General features: G+C 36.9%; 1 protein-coding gene across 2 annotated transcripts in view; it reads right to left on the reverse strand.

The window, feature by feature from the left end:
• Positions 1-5,969: 5,969 nt before the first annotated feature.
• Positions 5,970-20,847, reverse strand: part of NDC80 (NDC80 kinetochore complex component) — a 46,771-nt gene continuing 31,893 nt past the window's right edge. Inside the window, exons 14-18 of one of the 2 annotated variants that reach the window (XM_078346911.1) lie at positions 16,370-16,462; positions 14,099-14,229; positions 11,547-11,649; positions 6,943-7,002; positions 5,970-6,181 (exon numbers count right to left, since the gene is read on the reverse strand). In XM_078346911.1, coding sequence (XP_078203037.1) covers positions 6,044-6,181; positions 6,943-7,002; positions 11,547-11,649; positions 14,099-14,229; positions 16,370-16,462 — 525 coding nt within the window. In that variant the 3' untranslated portion in view covers positions 5,970-6,043. The remainder of the gene's footprint in view (positions 6,182-6,942; positions 7,003-11,546; positions 11,650-14,098; positions 14,230-16,369; positions 16,463-20,847) is intronic. The other variant, XM_002757095.7, reaches the window with a different exon arrangement.

The following is a 20,847-nucleotide window of genomic DNA, read 5'->3' on the forward strand; positions in this document are numbered from 1 at the left end:
GGGTCAACTAAACTGGCAACATTTGAGTACTTTCTGTAGATTAGGTACTAATTTACCAATATTAATTTCCTGATTTTGATAATTGTATTATGATCGTATAAGACTGACATTGTTTTAAGGAAATATACACTGAATTGTTTAGAGTTAAAAAGTTCTCATGTGTGCAACTTACAGGCAAGTCAAGATAAGAAAAAAGGCTATGCACAGTGATCCTATCTCTTTGAGAGGTCGAGATGGAAGGATCACTTGAGTCAAAGAGTTTGAGACCAGCTCAGGCAACATAGCTAGACTCTGTCTCTGCAAAAATAATAAAAAAAAAAAATAGCTGTTGGGGGTCCAAAGTGGCTCCCGCCGGAGGTCGTGGCATTTGCAAAGGCGAGGTCATGAGTTCAAGGCTAACCTGAGCAACCTTATAAGCTCAAACTGATTGGCAAAAAAAAAAAAAAACCTGTATGTCGTGGTGCACACCTGTAGTTCCAGCTACCCAGGAGGCTGAGGTGGGAGGATACATGAGCCCTGAAGTTTGAGGCTACAGTGAGCCAAGATCACACCATTGCATTCCAGCCAGGGCAATGGAGTAAGACCCTATCTCTAAAAAAGATATTAATAAATAAACAGAAGGGAAAGGAGCAGAGAATGATAAATAAATGTTTGTAGTGAAATATTAGCTAGGGAATTCCTGTGAGGGGGAGTATTTGAATTATTCCTGTAACCTTTTAAAAAGTCAAATTCTTCCAAAATTTAAAATTAAATAAAATTTTAAAAAATACTTCCATAGAAGAAAGACTTAAATAACAACACTGAAGGTGAGGAAGACAACAAATAGATTAAAACAATTGGGAAAAGCTGATTTAATCAAATATAGACTCAAACATAAGATGGATAACAAAAAATAAAGATAACTGATGTTCCTCAATGGAATTAGAAACTGTAATTACCCAACTACACAGTGATAGAAACATGGAACTAGAGGAAGTTACAAAGTGACAAATTTTGGTCCAATAGAAGACAGAACTTTCTGACAAGCAGCATGCTCAAACATTGAATGTTTTGAAGTAATGAGCAATTTGGAAGAAGTCCTATTATACCAAGTGTCGGTAAGTATTTGGAGCAACTGGAACTCTCACTGCAGGTAGAAATATAATTTAGCACAACCATTTAGAAAACAGTTTGTGCGTTTTCTTCTCCTTTTCCTTTCTTCTTTTTTCTTTTAAAGACTAGTCAAGTACAGTAGTGAGAAGGGGGAAAGAGTCGAACAAGGAATTTGATCTATAACTGACTATGAACAAACAATTGAGATAATGTACTACCTTTGGACAAGCCAGTGAGTTTCTTTTGTTTTTCTTTTCTTTCTTTCTTTTTTTCTGAGATGGAGACTCCCTTTCTCACCTAGGCTGGAGTGCAATGGTGTGATCTTGGCTTACTGCAAACTCTGCCTCCTGGGTTCAAGTGATTCTCCTGCCTCAGTCTCCCAAGTAGCTGGGATTACAGGCACTTGCCATCATGCCTGGCTAATTTTTGTATTTGTGTAGAGACAGGATTTCACCATGTTGGCCAGGCTGGTCTTGAACTCCTGACCTCAGATGATCTGCCTGCCTTGATCTCCCAAAGTGCTACGATTATAGGCATGAGCCACCGCACTCCGCCACTGGCGAGATTTTTAAAAGTTAAATTTGCGTCTATGCTATATGAACTAGCTATTCCACTCCAAGGTTTTTAACTAAGAGTGATGAAAGCATATGTCCATATGAACATTTGTATATGAATGTACGTAATGGCTTTATTTGTAATAGGCAAAATCTATAAACAACCCAACAGCCATCAACAGGTGAATGAACAAACTCAGTATGTTCATATAATGCAAAATTACTTGACAATACAAAGGAATAAACTATTCATACACAGAACATGCGTGAGTCTCAAAAGAACTATTCTGAGTGAAAGAAGCCATGCAAAAGTATACATACTCCATTACATATTTATGTAAAATTCTTGAATATTATAAATTTATTTGTTACCAATTTACTGTTTCTGTTACTAATTTACTAATTGGTCTATAGTAACAGAAAGGTGATTGATTAGTTCTTGCCTGGAGATTGGTGTGGGGTGGAGGGTGAGAGAATGGATGGCAAAGGGCTATAAGGAAACTCTTGATGGTGATGGATATATTTATTAGCTTGATTGTGATGATGATGGTTTTATAGATATAGATGTCAACACTTATGAAAACTTTAAACATGTAGTTTATTTTATGTTAATACACTATAAAAAGTACAGATTTTGATTCAGTAGGTTTGGGGTGGGATGAAAGAGGATGCATTTCTGGACCAGGCACAGTGGCTCACACCTGCAATCCTAGAACATTGGGAGGCCAAGTTAGGAGGATTGCTTGACTCCAGGAGTTTGTGATCAGTCTGGAAAACAGAGTGAGGCCCTGTCTCCAAAAATAAATAAATAAATAAATAAATAAATAAATAAATAAGGCCAGGTGTGGTGGCTCATGCCTGTAATTCCAGCACTTTGGGAGGCTGAGGAGGGCAGATCACTTGAGGCCTGGAGTTTGAGACCAGCCTGGCCAACATGGTGAAACCCCACCACCACGAAAAATACAAAAAGATTAGCTGGGCGTGGTGGCACATGCCTGTAATCCCAGTTAATAGGGAGGCTGAGGCACAAGAATTGCTTGAACCTGGGAGGCAGAGGTTGCAGTGAGCCAATATGGTGTCACTGCACCCTAACCTGGGTGACAGAGACTCTGTCTCCAAAAAAATTTGCATCTCCTAGCTACTTTGGAGGCTGAGGTGGTGGAATTTCTTGAGGCCAGGAGTTTGAAACTGTGGTGAGCTATGATCACACCACTGCACTGCACACTGGGTGACAGAGTGAGACTCTGTCTCTTAAAACAGAGTCTGCATTTCTAACAAGCTCACAAGTGATGGTGATGCTGCTGTTTCCATACCAGGTTTTGAGTGGCAAGGATCTTGAGTCTTTTTTTTTTAACAATTTTTATTTTAGATTCAGGGGTTACTTGTATGTACATGGGTATATTGCATATTGCTGGGGCTTCTAGGTAAAATAGGTAATTTTTCAACCCTAGGCTCCTTTCCACCTTCCCCCGCTTTTGGAATCCCCAGTGTCTATTATTTCTATCTTTATGTCCATGTGTACCTGTTTAACTCCCAGTTACAAATGAGAAAATATGGTATGTGGTTTCCTATTTCTGAGTCAGTTCACTAAGGATAATGGCCTCCAGCTCCATCCATATTGTTGTGAAGAATATGATTTCATTTTTCATGACTGTGGCAATTATATTTTTTATTAATAAAATAGATGTGCATATTTCTGGGGTACATGTGATATTTTGCTATCAATAAATTTATATAATGTGTAATAACCAAATCAGAGTAAATGGAACATCCATCACCTTAAACATTTATGCTGGAAACATTTTAATTATTCTCTACTATTTTGAAATACACGACAGATGTTTGTTGATTATAGTCACTCTACTGATTTATTGAACACTAGATCTATTTTTTTCTCTCTACCTGTATTTTTTGTACTCATTTATCAACCTCTCTTCATCCCTCCCTCCCTGTACCCATCCCTTTCTCTGGTAACCACCAATCTTTATGAGATCCACATTCCTGGCTCCTACATATGAATGAGAACATGTGTTATCTGTGTTTCTGTGCTTGGCTTCACTTAACAATTACCTTCAGTTCCATCCATGTTGCTGCAAATGAATGATAGGATTTCATTTTTTTAATGGTGGAATAGCATTCCATTGTGTATATGTATCACATTTTCTTTATCCATTCATCCATTGATGGGCACTTGGGTTGATTCCTTATTTTGGCTATTGTGAGTAGTGCTGCAATAAACATGGGAGTGCAGATATCTCTTCAATATATTGGTTTCTTTTGGATATACACCCAGCAGTGGGATTGCTGGATCATATGGTGGATCTGTTTTTAGTTTTTTGAGAAACTTCCAGTTTTCCATGGTGGCTGTACTAATTTACATTGCCACTAACAGTGGAGGAGAGTTCACCTTTGTCCATATCCTCGCCAGAATCCGTTTTCCTTTTTGATGAAAGCCATTTTAACTGGCATGAGGTATGTCATGGTGGTTTTGATTTGCATTTATCTGAATAGTGATGAGTATTTTTTCACATACTCATTGGCCATTTGTATCTCTTGAGAAAAGTCTATTCAGATCTTTGAGACTTTCTTCATGGGTCACTTGAGTGCATGATAACTACATATTGCTGATACCACACTGGATAGTGCAGATAGAACATTTCTACTGAAGAAAGTTCTATTAGATTGGGTCAGAAGTCAAGATTTTTCAATACAATGGTAACTACTAATCTTGTCATTAGTTATCCCTAAACCGTAACCTTTTTTTCATTCCATTCTGACTAAATGCACCTCCTGTCCTAAAGCCTTGCTGTAATTCTATTCCAAGTTTTTATGGTGTATTTATGTTCTTCATTCTGACTCACATTTGAAATAGAAATTTATACCTCACTTTCTAACATCCTGAATATTCATTTTTCATGGCTCCTGTGGCTGTACCCAGGATTGTGCACCAGCTCAAGTTCAGTTCCATTGTGACTTCTAGCACTTCTAAGAGGTGTAATCTGAAGGAAATCAGAGCTTCTCCAGAAGTAAACTCCTGTCTCTAAAATGAGGGGGTTGAACTCTTTTATTATTTCTTCTGTTTCTCACATTCTATATTTTTCTGTTTCAGAGTAAAGATGGCATGGAGTCAGAAAGAACTTCATTTTCTTGAAAAAGCACAGGGCTCTGGATCAGGAGTGGGTTGTACTATATGCTTTGTGTCATTAAAATGTTTAGTTAGTGCCAACCTTTGCATAATTTGTACAAGGGATCAGCAAACTTTCTGTAAAGGGCCAGACAATAAACATTTCTGGCTTTGCAGGCCACGTCGTCTCTTTGGAATATACTCAACTCTGCTGTTGCAGTATGAAAGCAGTCACAGACAATATGTAAATACGTGGTCGTGACTGGATTTGGCCCTCATAATGTAGGTTGAGAACATCTCTAATCCAAAATGCTTCAAAATCTGAAACTTTCTTTTTTGAGACAGGGTCTTGCTCTGCCACTAAGGCTGGTATGCAGTGGCATGAACACAACTCATGGCAGCCCCAGCCTCCTGGGTTCAAGGTATACTTTTGCCTCAGTCTCCTGAGTAGCTTGGACTGCAGGTATGTGCAATAATGCCTGATTTATTTTTAAACTTTTGTGAAGTCTTACATTTTGGCCTCCCGAAGTGCTTGGATTACAGGCATGAGCCACCACAGCCTAAAATCTGAAAGTTTTTGGGCACCGACATAACGCAAGTGGAAAATGCCACACTTGACCTTCATGCACAAAATTATTAAAAATATTGTATAAAACAGGTGGGGTACAGTAGCTCATGTCTGTAATCCCAGCACTTTGGGGGGCTGAGGTGGTTGAATCATGAGGTCAGGAGTTCGATAATCGCCTGGCCAACATGTGAAACCCTGTCTCTAGTAAAAATACAAAAATTAGTGGGTGTGGTGGTCAGTGCCTGTGATCTTAGCTATTTGGGAGGCTGAGGCAGGAGAATTGCTTGAACCCAGGAGGCAGAGGTTGCAGTGAGCGGAGATCACGCCACTGCATTCCAGCCTGGATAACAGAGCAAGACACTGTCTCGAAAGAAAAAAAAATTGTGTAAAATAACCTTCAGCCTATGTGTATAAGGTGTATAAATAAATCTCATGTTTAGACAGGAGTCCTGTATTCAAGATAACACAAAAATCACAAAATCTACAAATAATACCCAAACCCCAAAAAACCCGATTCCGAAACACTTCTGGTCCCAAGAGTTTTGGGTAAGGGATCCTCAACCTGTATTTTATCAACTCCTGATTTAAATTATACTACCTTGTCTTCTTACCATCTGAAGTTAGTAAGAAATGAGAGAGAAAAACATACTTTATTAAGACAATTTTATGAACTATGGATGTATATACATAATCAACCTTTTATCTTCATTCTTCAGAAGCCTTAATTAGAGCAGCTTTCTTCTTATACTTATCTCTAATCTCTTTAATATTTTCCAAGAGATCTTCTGACATGCATTCTTTATATTCTCTATCAACTTTAGCAATCTGCTCCTCAAGATGTTTCTAGTGAAGAAAATTAACAATTGTTAATGCAAAAATATTAATTTCTTTTAAAATGTTTAACTGTAAACTTTACAAACAAGAGGATAACATTTTAAAAAAAGAATAAAAAAGGGCGGGAGTGGTGACTCACTCCTGTAATCCCAGAACTTTGTGAGGCTGAGATGAGCAGATCACTTGAGGTCAGGAGTTTGAGACCAGCCTGACCAGCACGGCAAAACCTTGTCTCTACTAAAAATACAAAAATTAACCAGGTGCATGCCTGTAATTGCAACTATGCAAGAGGCTGAGGCAGGAGGTTCATCTGTGCCTTGGAGGTGGTGGTTGCAGTGAGCCAAGATTGGACCACTGCACTCCAGCCTGGACGACACGGCAAGATCCTATCTCCAAAATAAAAAAAGGAATAAAAAGAATTTTTTGTATTTACCACGTAGGCCCTTTTTGTGCCCTTTCCTAATTGTATCCTTTTTTTTCCTCCCCAAGATATAACCTCTTGTCTGAATGGTGTTTCGCTTTTATTTATATTATACCTTTATTACACACACAGAGAGATAAATGTATCTCTAAATAACATATTGATTCAGTAGTACCTGGTTTAACCTTCATATTTATCAAATCATATTAAATATAATGTTCTATGACTTTTTATCTACTATTTTAAAATTCTTTTGTGTTACTACATATGGCTGTAGTTTATTCAATGTACTGCAGCATACTATTCTAGAATGAATATATCAACATTTACTTATTTTGCTGGTAATTACGTTTTGTTTGTTCCCAGGTGTGGCAGGCTGAGTGACAGCTTTTCCAAAGATATCCATGCCCTAAGTTCAGAAAGGAACCTGTTAGCTTACATGGCAAAAGAAACTATAGATGTGACTAAGTTAAGGATCTTGAGAAAAGAAGATTATCCTGCACTATCCAGGTGGGTCCTTACACCACTGTCAGAGTCAGAGAAGAAATTTAAGGACAGCAGCGGAGGGCAGAGAGGAGAGAAGATGCCATGCACTGGCTTTGATGATGAAGGAAGGGGCTATAAGTTAAAGACTGTAGGTGGCCTCTAGAAGCTGGCAAAGGCCCCAGAAATATTACAGCCCTTTGGACCCATTTTAGACTGACCTTAAGGACTCTAAGATGATAAATCCGTGTTGCTTTAAGCCATTAGGTTGATGGTAATTTGTTACACTAGCAATGGGAAACTAATATGCCACATTATTTGTTCTTCTTCTTCTTGTTTTTTTGCTATTTCAAATACTGATATTGTAACAAATTACCACAAACTAGGTGGCTTAAAATAACAGAAATGTGGGCTGGGCACGGTGGCTCATGCCTGTAATCCCAGCAGTTTGGGAGGCTGAGGCTGGCGGATCATGAGGTCAGGAGTATGAGACCAGCCTGACCAACATGGTGAAACCCCATCTCTACAAAAAATACAAAAATTAGCTGGGTGTGGTGGTACGTGCCTGTGATCCCAGCTACTCAGAAGGCTGAGGCAGGGAATCGCTTGAATCTGGAAGGCGGAGGTTGCAATAAGCCGAGATCACACCATTGCACTCCAGCCTGGGCAACAGAGCAAGACTCTGTCTCAAAAAACAAAAACAAAAACAAAAAACAAACAATAACAACAACCAACAGAAATGTATTCTTTTACAGTTTGGAGGCCAGAGTTTGAAATCAACATGTCAGCTTGGCCATGCTCTCTCTGAAGGTTCTCAGGAAGAATCCTTCTTTGCCTCTTCCCAGCTCTGGTGGCTCCTGGCAATCCTTGGTGTTCCTTAGCATGTAGCTGCTTCACTCCAACATCTGCCTGTCTCTGCATGGCCTTCATATAAGATACCAGTCATCAGATGGAGGGCCTATCCTAATCCAATATGATCTCATCTTAACCAATTGCATTTGCAAAGATCCTACTTGCAAATAAGGTCACCTTCTGTAATTTACGATAGATATGACTTTTGCAGGGGGCACCATTCAACCAAGTACAGCCCCCTAGCATATAGTGTAAACATTTCTTTAGGACAAATATACCTAGAGTGGACATTGGTTTTGGGGATTATCAAATTATTTTCTAAAATTATTTTATCAATTTACATAATTGCTAGCAGTAAATTAGAACTCCCATTTCTCCACATCCTTGCTGCAATTTTGTAATGATCAAACTAAATTTTTGTCAATTTCTTAAGTGTGGAATATGGCATATATTTTCATGTGTTTATTGGCCACCTTGGTTCTTTTGTGAAATTCTCATTCATGTCAAAAAGTTATTTTTATTGATACATACCAGATGCACATGTTTTTGGGGCCCCTTCAAGTCTTTGGTCCACTTATTTATTTTTCAGAGGCCATTATATATCAGGATGGTAATCCTTTACCAGTTGTGTTTTAAAAAACATCTTCTATCAGTTTGTGGCTTGTCTTTTCACTCTCATTCCATATCTTTTATGTAGAGAAGATCTTAATTTTAATAAAGGTAAATTTGTACATAATTTCTTTTGTGGTTTGTACTTTTTATTGCCTTTTGTGTTTGTACTTTTAGGAGATAGCATAATAAGAAAGTCTCTTATAATTCTCCTAAAAGTTAAGTTAGCCTCACATCAACTTCTGAATCCATCTAGAACTGATTTCTGTGTAGAGTTTAAGGTAGGGATCCAACTTCATTAACCGAACAATTCATTTTATCCCACTATTCGGAAATACTGCCTCTCTCACATGTTTCATGTCTATGGTCATGTATCTATGTCTGCACTCTTAATCACAGAGATTGGTCTTTCTGCATCAGTACTACAACGTGTTAGTTATTACAGCTTTACAATAATTCTTGGTATGCCTAAACAGACCAAAAAAAAAAAAAAAAAAAAAGTCATTTTGTGTCCTGCAGGAAACTAGGAGTCTAGAACAGAAGTTAGCAAACTTTTTCTGTAAAGAACCAAATAATAATTACTTTAGGCTTGGCAGTCCAAATGGTTTCCTTAACAATTGCTCAATCTTGACATTGTAGTGCAAGACCAGCCAAAGATATACTAAAATAAATGAGGTGGCTGTGTTCCAATAAAACTTTATTTACAAAAGCAGGCTGTAGGCCCAATCTGGCCTGCAGGTTGTAGTTTGCTGACCCCTGGTCTAGAACATCAAGCCACATGTGAGACCTTTATGGGGCTCCAACCAGGAACTGCTCAAATAAATACTTTGTCCCACAAGAAAAATATTCCATCTAAAGTACCTTTAGATCAAACCCCTGTTTTCTTTAGTCCAACTTCATTACTCATTTTAAAATTTCCATTTTGCCTGATCCTGTTCAACCAGTATTGTTCCTCTGAATCACGGCGATCAATCGTAGAAAGCTTTCTATGCTGCTTTCACATTTTATGAAAGCCATTAAGCATTTTATACTGATTAATCATAAATTTTGCAAAGTGCAAAGTAAGTGCTTAGTATTTGCTGAATTTGGTCTAATCCTCCCAATAACACCAAACTGTACAGAAACTAAAAAACAATAGTAACTTACCATTAGGTTTTCAAATCTAACTTTATGTTAACTGATTAAAATATTGATAGCTATGATTACCTCACACAAATCTCTAGTGATAAGTTACTACTGGATTAACACAGAGGACAGACAATAGAGCTGCAGATAATAGAAAATCACAGCCAGGCATGGTAGCACATGCCTGTAATCCCAGCACTTTGGGAGGCTGAGACAGGCAGACTGCTTGAGGTCAGGAGTTTGAGAGCAGCCTGGCCAACATGGTGAAACCCCATCTCCACTAAAAATACAAATATTAGCTGGGCATGGTGGCACATGCCTATAATTCCAGCTACTTGGGAGGCTGAGGCAGGAGAATCCCTTGAACCTGGGAGGCGGAAGTTGCAGTGAGCCAAGATTGCACCACTGCACTCCAGCCTGGGAGACAGAATGAGGCTCGGTCTCAAAAGCAAAACAAAACAAAAACAAATAAAACAAACAAACAAACAAAAAGAAAGAGGTGCTAAGGATGTTCACAAGTGTTTAGCACAACCCCTTCATTTTACAGATGAAGAAACTAAAGACCCACCAAAGATGTAAAATGATAAACAGACTTTGTCCACCTAAGCTATCAATTGTATGCTATAAATAAACTTTTCTTATGCATCTAGAATAGAATTATTATTATTATCTTTGGGAAAATGAGAACATATTCACTCAGATAATTTTTTGTCCTATGGCTGAGATGAACAACACTGGTTGAAAAAGATCGGGCAGTTATTAGAACCACTAAGTGCTTGAATTAGAAAGTGGGTAGAACCCACGTTTTCTGACATAGTATCAGGACGCTTTTCTTAGTTCTTCATGCTAAAAAGTGAAGACCATTGGTACCAAGAAAGCGGCGGTTAAATGTCTTTCATGAAAGAGGATGGGTAGCAGGGTATCATATGCTCATGTTTTCAATAAATGGAAGTCTATTAATATGATAAAGTAAATTTTTTTTCTTAAAGCATACTCAATTGGAAATATATCATCACCTAAATTAACCAGGAATTTTATAGTTCAGCAATTTCTCTTAATTCTTAGGGCTCTGTGTGGCAGGTTGGAGGGATAGTTTTATTGGGGAACTTTAACTATGTGAAGAGTGGGATAAAGTAAATAAACCTCATGCTTCTGAAATACTTCATTTTGTGTTTATATGAAATTGCCAAAATGAAAAATAATTGTCCTAAGGTATGCCCTTTCATCTTAAGCTGAATGAAACCCTAAAGGTACTAATGTAAATATACTAAATATGTTTTCAGTATGTAGAACATGGCCTGGCATAGCAACATTACACACTGTTGATGTAATAAATAGCATCATATGTTGTTTATGGAAATGCAATAGATTACTTTGTAAAATGCACAAATGGGTTGGGCGCTGAGGCTCACACCTGTAATCCCAGCACTTTGGGAGGTCAAGGTGGGTGGATCCCCTGAGGTCAGGAGTTTGAGACCAGCCTGGCCAACATGATGAAACCCTATCTCTACTAAAAATATAAAAATTAGCTGGGCATGGTGGTGGGTTCCTGTAATCCCAGTTACCTGGGAGGCTGACAAGAGAATCGCTTCAACCCAGGAGGTGGAGGTTGTAGTGAGCTGAGATCATGCATTGCATTCCAGCCTGGGCAACAAGAGTGAAACTCCATCGCAAATAAAATAAAATAATAAAATAAAATAAAATGCACGTGTCTCTCTGCATCACACTGCCATACCACTACAGAAGATTCTTCTGAAAATTTTTGCTAGATCATACTTTAAACAGAAATAAAATTTATCATTTAATTTTATGGAAGAAAGCAGAAATAACACCAAAGTTTTAAAATCCTTTCTTAAAATGTAGGAAAGACCATCACATACTTACCTCTACAGACCTGACATGTGTAGCAACCATCTCTATCAGACGTTGCAAGTTATTTCCCACTTTCCGTCTTTTTTCACTCGTGGTTTGCATAACTATTTGGTGTCTGTAGAACAAAAACTCTTGTTTAAGTTGTCCAGGAAAAAAATTAATAACATCAGTTCTAGTTAGCTCATTTCCCATTTCCACATTCAATAAATCCAAACTGTGACTGATTTATATGGTGCATGCTATATGTATAATTTGTAGAAGTCCCATTATCAATCATTAAAAGAGAAATAAAAATGTTTTCAGATCATTTGCAATCAACAAAACAAAAGAGCACCAAAACTTCATGTTTTAACATATAAAGCTTTGGAGTAAAGGGTTGTAACTGAGTCTCCAAAGGGATTGTAAACTCAAATGCTTTCTGGGCAAGACAAAAATTTGCAAATAGGGGAATAGAACTCTTACTTGTAGGTATTCAAATTCAAATTAAAACCAATAAAATTGCAGGCCAAATAAACTTCAAGTTTTCTATGCTTGGTCTACAAATAAAGAAGTGAAGAGAAATGACCTTCTCAAGACTTATACTTGCAATCTCAAAGTAGGACATTTTTCAGTTATTTGAGGGCAACTTAAGACTTAAAAAATATGTATTTTACAAAAATGTACAGTCTATGGATTATTCAGTATATTGATTTTATATTAGTTGCACAAGAGCATTATATATACAGAGAGAGAATATTAAAGAAAGAATACCACTGTTTGTAGTTGTAGTTATTTTATTGCGTGGCTAAAACTTTTCCTGGGTAAGTTTTTTTTTTTTTTGAGATGGAGTCTCTCTCTGTCACCCAGGCTGGAGTGCAGTGGCACGATCTCAGCTCACTAAAACCTCCACCTCCTGGGTTCAAGTGATTCTCCTCCCTCAGCCTCATGAGTAGCTAAGATTACAGGTGTGTGCCACCACGCCCAGCTAATTTTTTGAATTTTTAGTAGAGATGGGGTTTCACCATGTTAGCCAAAATGGTCTCGATTTCCTGACCTCGTGATCCACCCGCCTTGGCCTCCCAAAGGGCTAGCATTACAGGCGTGAGCCACTGCATCTGGCTCCTATGTAAGTTTTAAAAATTGTAAGGGAAACTGACATGGAGATCCTGACAAGGTATAATTTGATTATAAAGAACTTCTAAGAAATACAACAGAATATATAGGCAGTTCTTTTATGTTTGTTTGGAAATATGAGTGTAATCTGGCAAATTTTGTTTGGTCATGCCAATTTCTTTCCTGAGAAATACTTGGTGAGTGCAGAAAACTGCATCCAGCTGAATCCAGATGCAAAGGAATACAGATACATAAGCACACATATCAAATATACATCAGCTACTCAGTGCGCTGCATATGTAATGAGCCACATGCATCCAGTACTGATGGTGCAATTTTCCATCCTACAGTAACTCACAGGCTGTAGCTCTCTGCATGCTTGTTTCCCAAATCAAACTAGAGGTCTTTTTAAGATGAATAGTCCCATATTCATTGCAGCATTATGTACTCCTTAACCATTAAGCATGTGTATCATTGTGCTAACATTTTTGTTTGGTTCTTATGTTTGTTTATATGTGTCACCGATGGAGTTAATGTTTTTAGAAATGGAGTCTTCCTATGTTGCTCAGAATGGCCTTGACCTTCTAGGCTCAAGTGATTCTCCTCAGACTCCTGAGTAGCTGGGACTACAGGTGTGTGCCACTGACCCTGACTACTGATGAAACTTTTTAGTGCTGTGCCTCAGTATCAGTTTTCCCACAGGTCCTGTGATTGTTATTGCATGATTTTGCACAGCATGATAACTGTTGAGACGACATATGTTGTGTTATAGTAGACTGACTATAATTTATAGTATAATTACATTTTACTATATAATATACATAATTTCTAGGAAATAAAAACATGAGCTTAGTGGAGTTTATTAAACCTTAATGGAATTTTATTAAAATTCACTAACCAATAGCCAATTTGAATTGATTTAAAATTTTATGTTGTTTTCAGGGATTAAAAGCCATGTATTAACTAGATCTAAAGATTAACAATCTCGGCCGGGCGCAGTGTCTCATGCCTGTAATCCCAGCACTTTGGGAGGCTGAGGCGGGTGGATCACGAGGTCAAGAGATCGAGACCATCCTGGTCAATACGGTGAAACCCCGTCTCTACTAAACATACAAAAAATTAGCTGGGCATGGTGGCGCATGCCTGTAATCCCAGCTACTCAGGAGGCTGAGGCAGGAGAATTGCCTGAACCCAGGAGGCGGAGGTTGCGGTGAGCCGAGATCACGCCATTGCACTCCAGCCTGGGTAATGAGAGCGAAACTCCGTCTCAAAAAAAAAAGATTAACAATTTCTTGGTGAACAGTAACTGTAATACTAAAAGAATGTACCTGTTGATAGAGAAAGTTCTCAAGTTATCCATGCCAAATAGCTCTATAATATAAAGTAAAGCAAATAAAAATGATCTAATTTTATAGAACTGTTAAATCAATAATCTGAAAATAAACATTTAAATCTTGGTGAGATAAACTTACTCCCGCTGAACAGCATCTGATTCATTCATAGCTTCACTGAGCCCCTGGTTAACAGTACTTTCTAGCAGGTGCCTGTGTTTCTCCAAGGACTCAAGCTCATTGGCACATTTTTCATCCTCTTCCTCTGCTTCCTATCAGGATAAAGTCACCGTTATGGTTTCTTGATATTCACATTCTGTATACTCTAGGTAGATTTAAAACAATTACGCAAAGCATTTAAAGAAAATCAAGTTGCATCATTTGTATTCTCAAGAGTTTACTGTGTTACATGCAAGAGACTTTAAAATGTTCCTTTGGGAATTAAAATAAATGTTTATGTATGCATGTTTTCTGTGGATTTTGGAAAGGGAAAATTTCATGGTGGCTTTTCTGTTCCTCATGAAATTTTAATAAAGTTGATAATACAAAAAAAAAAAAAAAAGGGAATTCCATATTATAAAAACATATGTGGTTGGGCGTGGAAGCTCATGCTTGTAATTCCAGCACTTTGGGAGGTTGAGGTGGGCAGATCACTTGAGGTCAAGAGTTTGAGATCAGCCTGGCCAACATGGTAAAACCCCATCTCTATTAAAGATACAAAAATTAGCTGGGCCTGGTGGCATGTACCTGTAATCCCAGCTACTCAGGAGGCTGAGGCATGAGAATCACTTGAACCTGGGAGGTGGAGGTTTCAGTGAGCTGAGATTGTGCCACCGCACTCCAGCCTAGGTGACAGAGCAAGACCCTGTCACACACACACACACACAAAATGATTCTATTTTTTTAATTTGAAAATATTTATTAAAATTTAACATATATATATATAAAACCTTCAATTCAAAGGTTCTGCTTTAGAAATTTATCAAAGAGAAAGAATGGAAAAATGCATAAAGATATACAAAGATACAGCAACATTATTTGTCAGTTGAAAAGTTAGGGAAAATATTAATAAGGGGCTTGCTAAATAAGTTTTATATATACATATATATAATAAAAACACAATAGAAGGATTGCTCTCTCTACATTTGTATGAAAAGATATCCATGATATCTTTTCTTGAGAAAGACAGATTTTGAAAAATTATGTATAATTTGGTACCATTAAAACAATACATGTTTGTTTATCTGGAAGACACTCCCTAAACTTTAACCATTGTTTCTAGTCATGGGATTATGGTAGATTACAAGGTACATTTTATTTTCCATTTTATACATTTCTTACTCGATTCTCTATTGTTTATAATGAGCATTTATATTATGAACAAAAAATATTTTTCCTTTAAAAAATTAAAAAGTTATTGTATTCTCAAAGATGCCGAAATTAAATAAAATTGGTTCGGTTTTTAGGGTGTCAAGGTCAACTGGCTAGAATTTAGTAAGTGAAGTTCTTCAGTTTTTTGGTGAGTTGGAAGTATTCACTAAATGTGACCTCTTCAAAAAGCTTGTATAGGATTCATTCAGCAGTATTTTCCAGTCTGAACAACAGAAAATTTTATGATCTTTTAATTAAGATTTTTTCCCCCATGAGCTTCAAGGAGGCCTTATCTAAGTATCCAAGTCCTTATTTCACAGATGTATTAACTACGCACAGGCAAAGTAGCCCAAATTCATCAATTCTTGTGAAGATGAAGTATCATAAAGCCTTTCATTTAAGTGCATCAGAGAGTAAACTCAAGCACTGTCATGGAGGATGGATGAAAAATAAAGATGATTACCAATGCTTTATATTCACATTTACATTACATTATGTGGTGTGTTTTCTAAAAATTTCACACTGCTTAAGAAAACAAATAGGTCCTAAATATAATACAGGCCAAGAAAAAAGTTTTCAATTCCTAATACTTTGCTGCCATAACTAAGTGAAAAATACTGGCATAGTTAAAATTTTCACATGAATTGTGTAAGTGGTATTGAATAGAGTCATCTGAATACTTTAAGTAAAATGCTGGTCAGGTGGTAGAATGGTGGAGAATCAGTATTTTTATTTTACCCACCTTCTAGATTGCATGTAAATGGTCTTTGAAATTTGATAAGGATAGCCAGTTTGCAATGACTTTTGGTAGACAACTATGTATTCAAAAGACCTTATTGGGATTCAGGCTTTAGCAGTACATAACAACTAAATCTCTATAGAAAGGTAGGAGAGATTCTTTGGCAGAGAAAACTAACCCAACATAGTTATAGTATATATATACAGCTTAAAGGTTTTGGTTTTGATGTCAGAATATGTGACTCATCAATCAATCATGACATAGCTTTGGATAACCTACAGAAACTGTAGCAAAGTTCTTACCTTATTTTTTTGTTGGTAAAGATCATCCAGCTTTTGAACTTCTTCTTTCAGAGTTCTCACACTTCTCCTGCTTTCTGTTATCATTGCATTCAACTGGGAAATAAAACGTTGGTTGAGAGATCACAACTATACATCAAAGATGTTTTACAAGTTATAGAGTTTTTATTTTATCAATCAACTAACTGAACAATGTTACTTCTTCTATTCCTTTTAGACTCTCAGCTATCGTTTGTCCAAAAATTTTATTATTCCCCAAAGAGAAATTAATTTCAAAGAAACCTCAAATTAAGGATCTTAATATCTGTTTTTCCATTAGTTGTTGTGGGAGTGCTTTTTAAGCTCTGATATATATTATACATATTATTAATATTGTTATATTAATTTACTCATAAATAGTTTTTGCCTCTGGATTTGAAGTCAAGCTTTATTTAGACTATATCTACTGTAGCTGTTTAGCTTTTCATTTGTATGTTCACTTTCTAAAATGTTAAAAAGAATTGCTTATATTAATTATATTGGATGCTTGCTATTAGTTAGTCTTGCATTCCTTCAAAAAGTAATAAAGTAACCACATTTAATCTTGTTAAAGCTTGAATTTTAAGATCAGTTGAAACTAAAACTAAAAGAAAAAAGTGCTTCTCAAGTTCATTTCTTGTTGGCAAGTGCTGATACCAGTTGATGTCAGCAATTAATATAGAATGTTTTTCAGTGATACCAAGAGGAAACTGTTTCCTACAGGAAACATAAAATTGCAGAATGCATAAATGGCTGGCTTTTTTTTAAAAAGGATAATTCTATACACATATAAAATTTAAAAAAATCCAGGGGTTAAAATTTAGTTAAGCTATTATTTGGTAAAACACAGGGTAGTGACATATACAACAAGCATGTGCCCAGAACTCAAAACCAGACCTAACATTAAGAACTTTTTCTAAAGGTATGTTTTATCTGAAGTCACTAATAAGTTAAACAAGTTGTTTTAAACTCTCCTATAATAACACCAATAGATACTCAAGTAACCAGAACTTCCAGTGATCCTCATGGTGGGTCAAACCATGTTAACTCATCTCTGAGCAGCTTCTACTTTCCATGTCAGTACTACTGAAGCTGTATCAATTACTTAAACATTTTTTTTTCTAATTCCAAAAGTACACATTTCCATTGTGGTAAGTAAAAGAAAAAATAAGGAAAATAATAATCATCAATAATTGTGCAACCCCCAAAGAACCACTATTAATATTTGGCATACTTCCATCAGTATTTTCCTCAGTCATTCAATAAAGAGCCCTCAAGTTGCTTATAACACAAGAAGATATCATTAATTACTGTCAGCCCTTTGTATCTGTGGGTCCTACATCCATAGATTCAACCAACTATGGTGGAAAATATTGATGAAAAAAATTGCATCTGCTCTGAATACAGACTTCATCTTGTCATTATTCCCTAAACAATATAGTATGACAACTATTTACATAATGTTTACATTGCGTTAGGTATTACAAGCAGTTTAGGGATGATTTAAAGTATATGGAGGGATGTACATAGTTTCATGCAAATACAATCATATGCTGCATAATGACAACCACATATTTGATTGTGGTCCCATAAGATCATAATGGAGCTGAAAAATGCCTATTGCTTAGTGACAACTTGATGATGTTCACCCTGTGTAAGCCTAGGGTACTATGTGTGTTGGTGCCTTAGTTTTTAACAAGAGGTTAAAAAAGTAAAACAAAAAAATTAAAAAAATTTAAGACAGAAAATAGCTTATAAAGATATAAATAAATGATATTTTTATACAGTTGCACAATGTGTTATTATAAGATTCAAAAAGTTAAATAAAGTTTGTAAAGTTGAAAAGCTGCAATAAGCTCAGGTTAATTTATTATTGAAGAAAGTACATTTTTATATACATTTAGTATAGCCTAAGTGTACAGTAATGTCCAGGGTCTTTACATTCATTCACCACTTACACACTGACTCACTCAGAGCTACTTCCAGTCCTGCAAGCTCCATGCACGGTAAGTGCCCTATACAGGTGTGCCATTTTCAATAATCTCTACCATATTTTTACTGTATTTTTCTGTTCAGATAGAATTGGCTACACAAATACTTATAATTGTGTTACAATAGCTTATTAGTAGTCAGTATGATAATATGCTGTATAGATACGTAGCCTATGAACAACAGGCCATATCATATGGCCTAGGTGTGTAGTAGGCTACGGCATCTAGTTTTGTGTCTATCACAAAGATAAAATTGTCTAATGATGCATTTCCTAGAATGTATCCCCATGCTTAAGCAAAACATGATTGTACTATTTCATAGCAGGGTCTTGAGCATCCTAGGATTTTGGTATACATGAGGAAGGTCCTGAAAACAATGCCCCATGAATACCAAGGCATGACTATTTCATTAGATGATTTTTTTTCTATCATAGTCAGAAGTCACCAGGCCGGAATCCCATCACTTTGTTTCTCCAACCAATGAATATATTTGTCTGAGACTTTTTCTTCTACTTTCCAGTTAGTTTCAGGATACGTATCCACTTTTCTCCTGATTAAGAGGTAACTCTTCTAACTTTTCACTGGATCTTATGCCTTCCTTTTTCTCTTTTTTTTGGGGGGGGGGAGGGGAACTCTGTCACCCAAGCTGGAGTGCAGTGGTGTGATCTCAGCTCATGACAACCTCTGTCTCCTGGGTTCAAGTGATCTTCCGACCTCAGCTTCCTGAGCTGAGGACGACAGGTGCGTGCCACTATGTGTGACTAATTTTTGTATTTTTGGTAGAGATGGAGTTTCACCATATTGGCCAGGTTGGTCTTGAACTCCTAGGCTCAAGTTATTCGCCTGCCTTGGCCTCAAAATGGGCTGAGATTACAGGCATGAGCCACTGTACCTGGCCCATGCCTTCCTATTTCTTCATGGACTACTTTCTAATCCATCTATCTCTTTTACTCCTAATTTTTAAACTGTACCTTGTACTCCCCGTCTTATCTTTAAAACCAAACAATGCTCATCCCTGCCAAAACCAAACCCAAACCATAAAACCCAAAAATCATTTCCACACAGCCCTTTCTAACTATCGATCTACCTCTTTTCCTCAGACTCAAATATTTGTGGTAGTCTTAATTTGTAATAGCCCACGAAGAATAGATCATTCATACTATTGTATCTTTCTACCATTTAAACTTTAATCCACAGTAATGTGGTTTTTCGCTTCTCTGCTTCATGAAACCATTTTTGCAAATATTACCAGTAATATCTTAATTGCTAAAGCCAGTGAGTGACTTTCAGATTTAATCTTATTTGACATGTGAGTAACATTTGTGGTCACTAATCACTCCCTTCTGAAAAAACCCTTCCTCGGTTTCTAAGACCTTGGAATCTCCTGCTTTCTTCTAGGTCTTGGAAGGTCCTTCATAATCTTCCTTGTAGTTTCTTTCCCTGCTTGTACTATGGATGTGGATGTTCTCTCAGGATTTTGATCTTGGTGGTATTCTCACTCACTCACTTGCGAAAGTGATCTCTTTCACTCTTACTCTAATATCTGGGAAATTTGCTTGCTTTAACTATCTGCATGCTAAGAAACACACACACACACACACACACACACACACACACACAATTTTATTTTCAGCCCTGTTTTCCTTCCTATACTCTGAATCTACAGCTTCTGCCTCCTCCTGGATGTCCCACAGACAGCAAGCTCAACATCTCCAACACCATCCCCACCACACCCTGCTCTCAGTTTTCTTCCTCTAGGTTAACAGCACTATAATCCACTTAGTTGCTCACATCAGAAATCTGGAAGTCATGTTGATACCTCTTTCTCCCCAAGCGTGCACATTCAGCCGTGAAATCCTTGGGTTCTACCTCCTTAACATTTCCTAAACCTGTTTCCTTCCCTCTATTTCTACTATACATTGGTTTAAGTCTCCTAACATGTTCAGTTGCATCCCCTCTAAGCCATGTTTTCCTGTAACCCAAAGGGTTTTGTCAACTTAAAAATCTGATGAGCATAACTGTATCAATGTTAGCCCTTTTCTCTAAATGGGAGTGCCTGAAGGATGTATTTATCTTTAGGACACTAACATGGGGCCTAGTCTATCATAGGCTTTTTATAACTTTCCCCCACATTTCCCCTCCTACAGACTTTAAAAAGTTCAAGTCAGTCTGAAAGATGTTTTGGACATGAAATTCCTGTTGTTTCAAATTCATACCTTTTGGGAATCTCCAGGTTTCAGTACCCATTTTAACAAAAAACAGAAATCAAAATGAAGCAGGCTAAAGGAAGACTTCACCTCAAATAATCATCATTCCTAGGTAGCAGTCCAAATTCCTCATCTTTTCTCCACAGATATTTTAGAAATCTCAAATTGTAGTAATAATTGTATGATGTGATGAAACTCCTCACTTACATAATGTTACAACTTTTTCTATTTTTCTGAGAATGTTAAAATTCCAATACAAAGTAAG

The sequence above is a fragment of the Callithrix jacchus genome, chromosome 13, assembly GCF_049354715.1.
Source record: "Callithrix jacchus isolate 240 chromosome 13, calJac240_pri, whole genome shotgun sequence".
Lineage (NCBI taxonomy): Eukaryota > Metazoa > Chordata > Mammalia > Primates > Cebidae > Callithrix > Callithrix jacchus.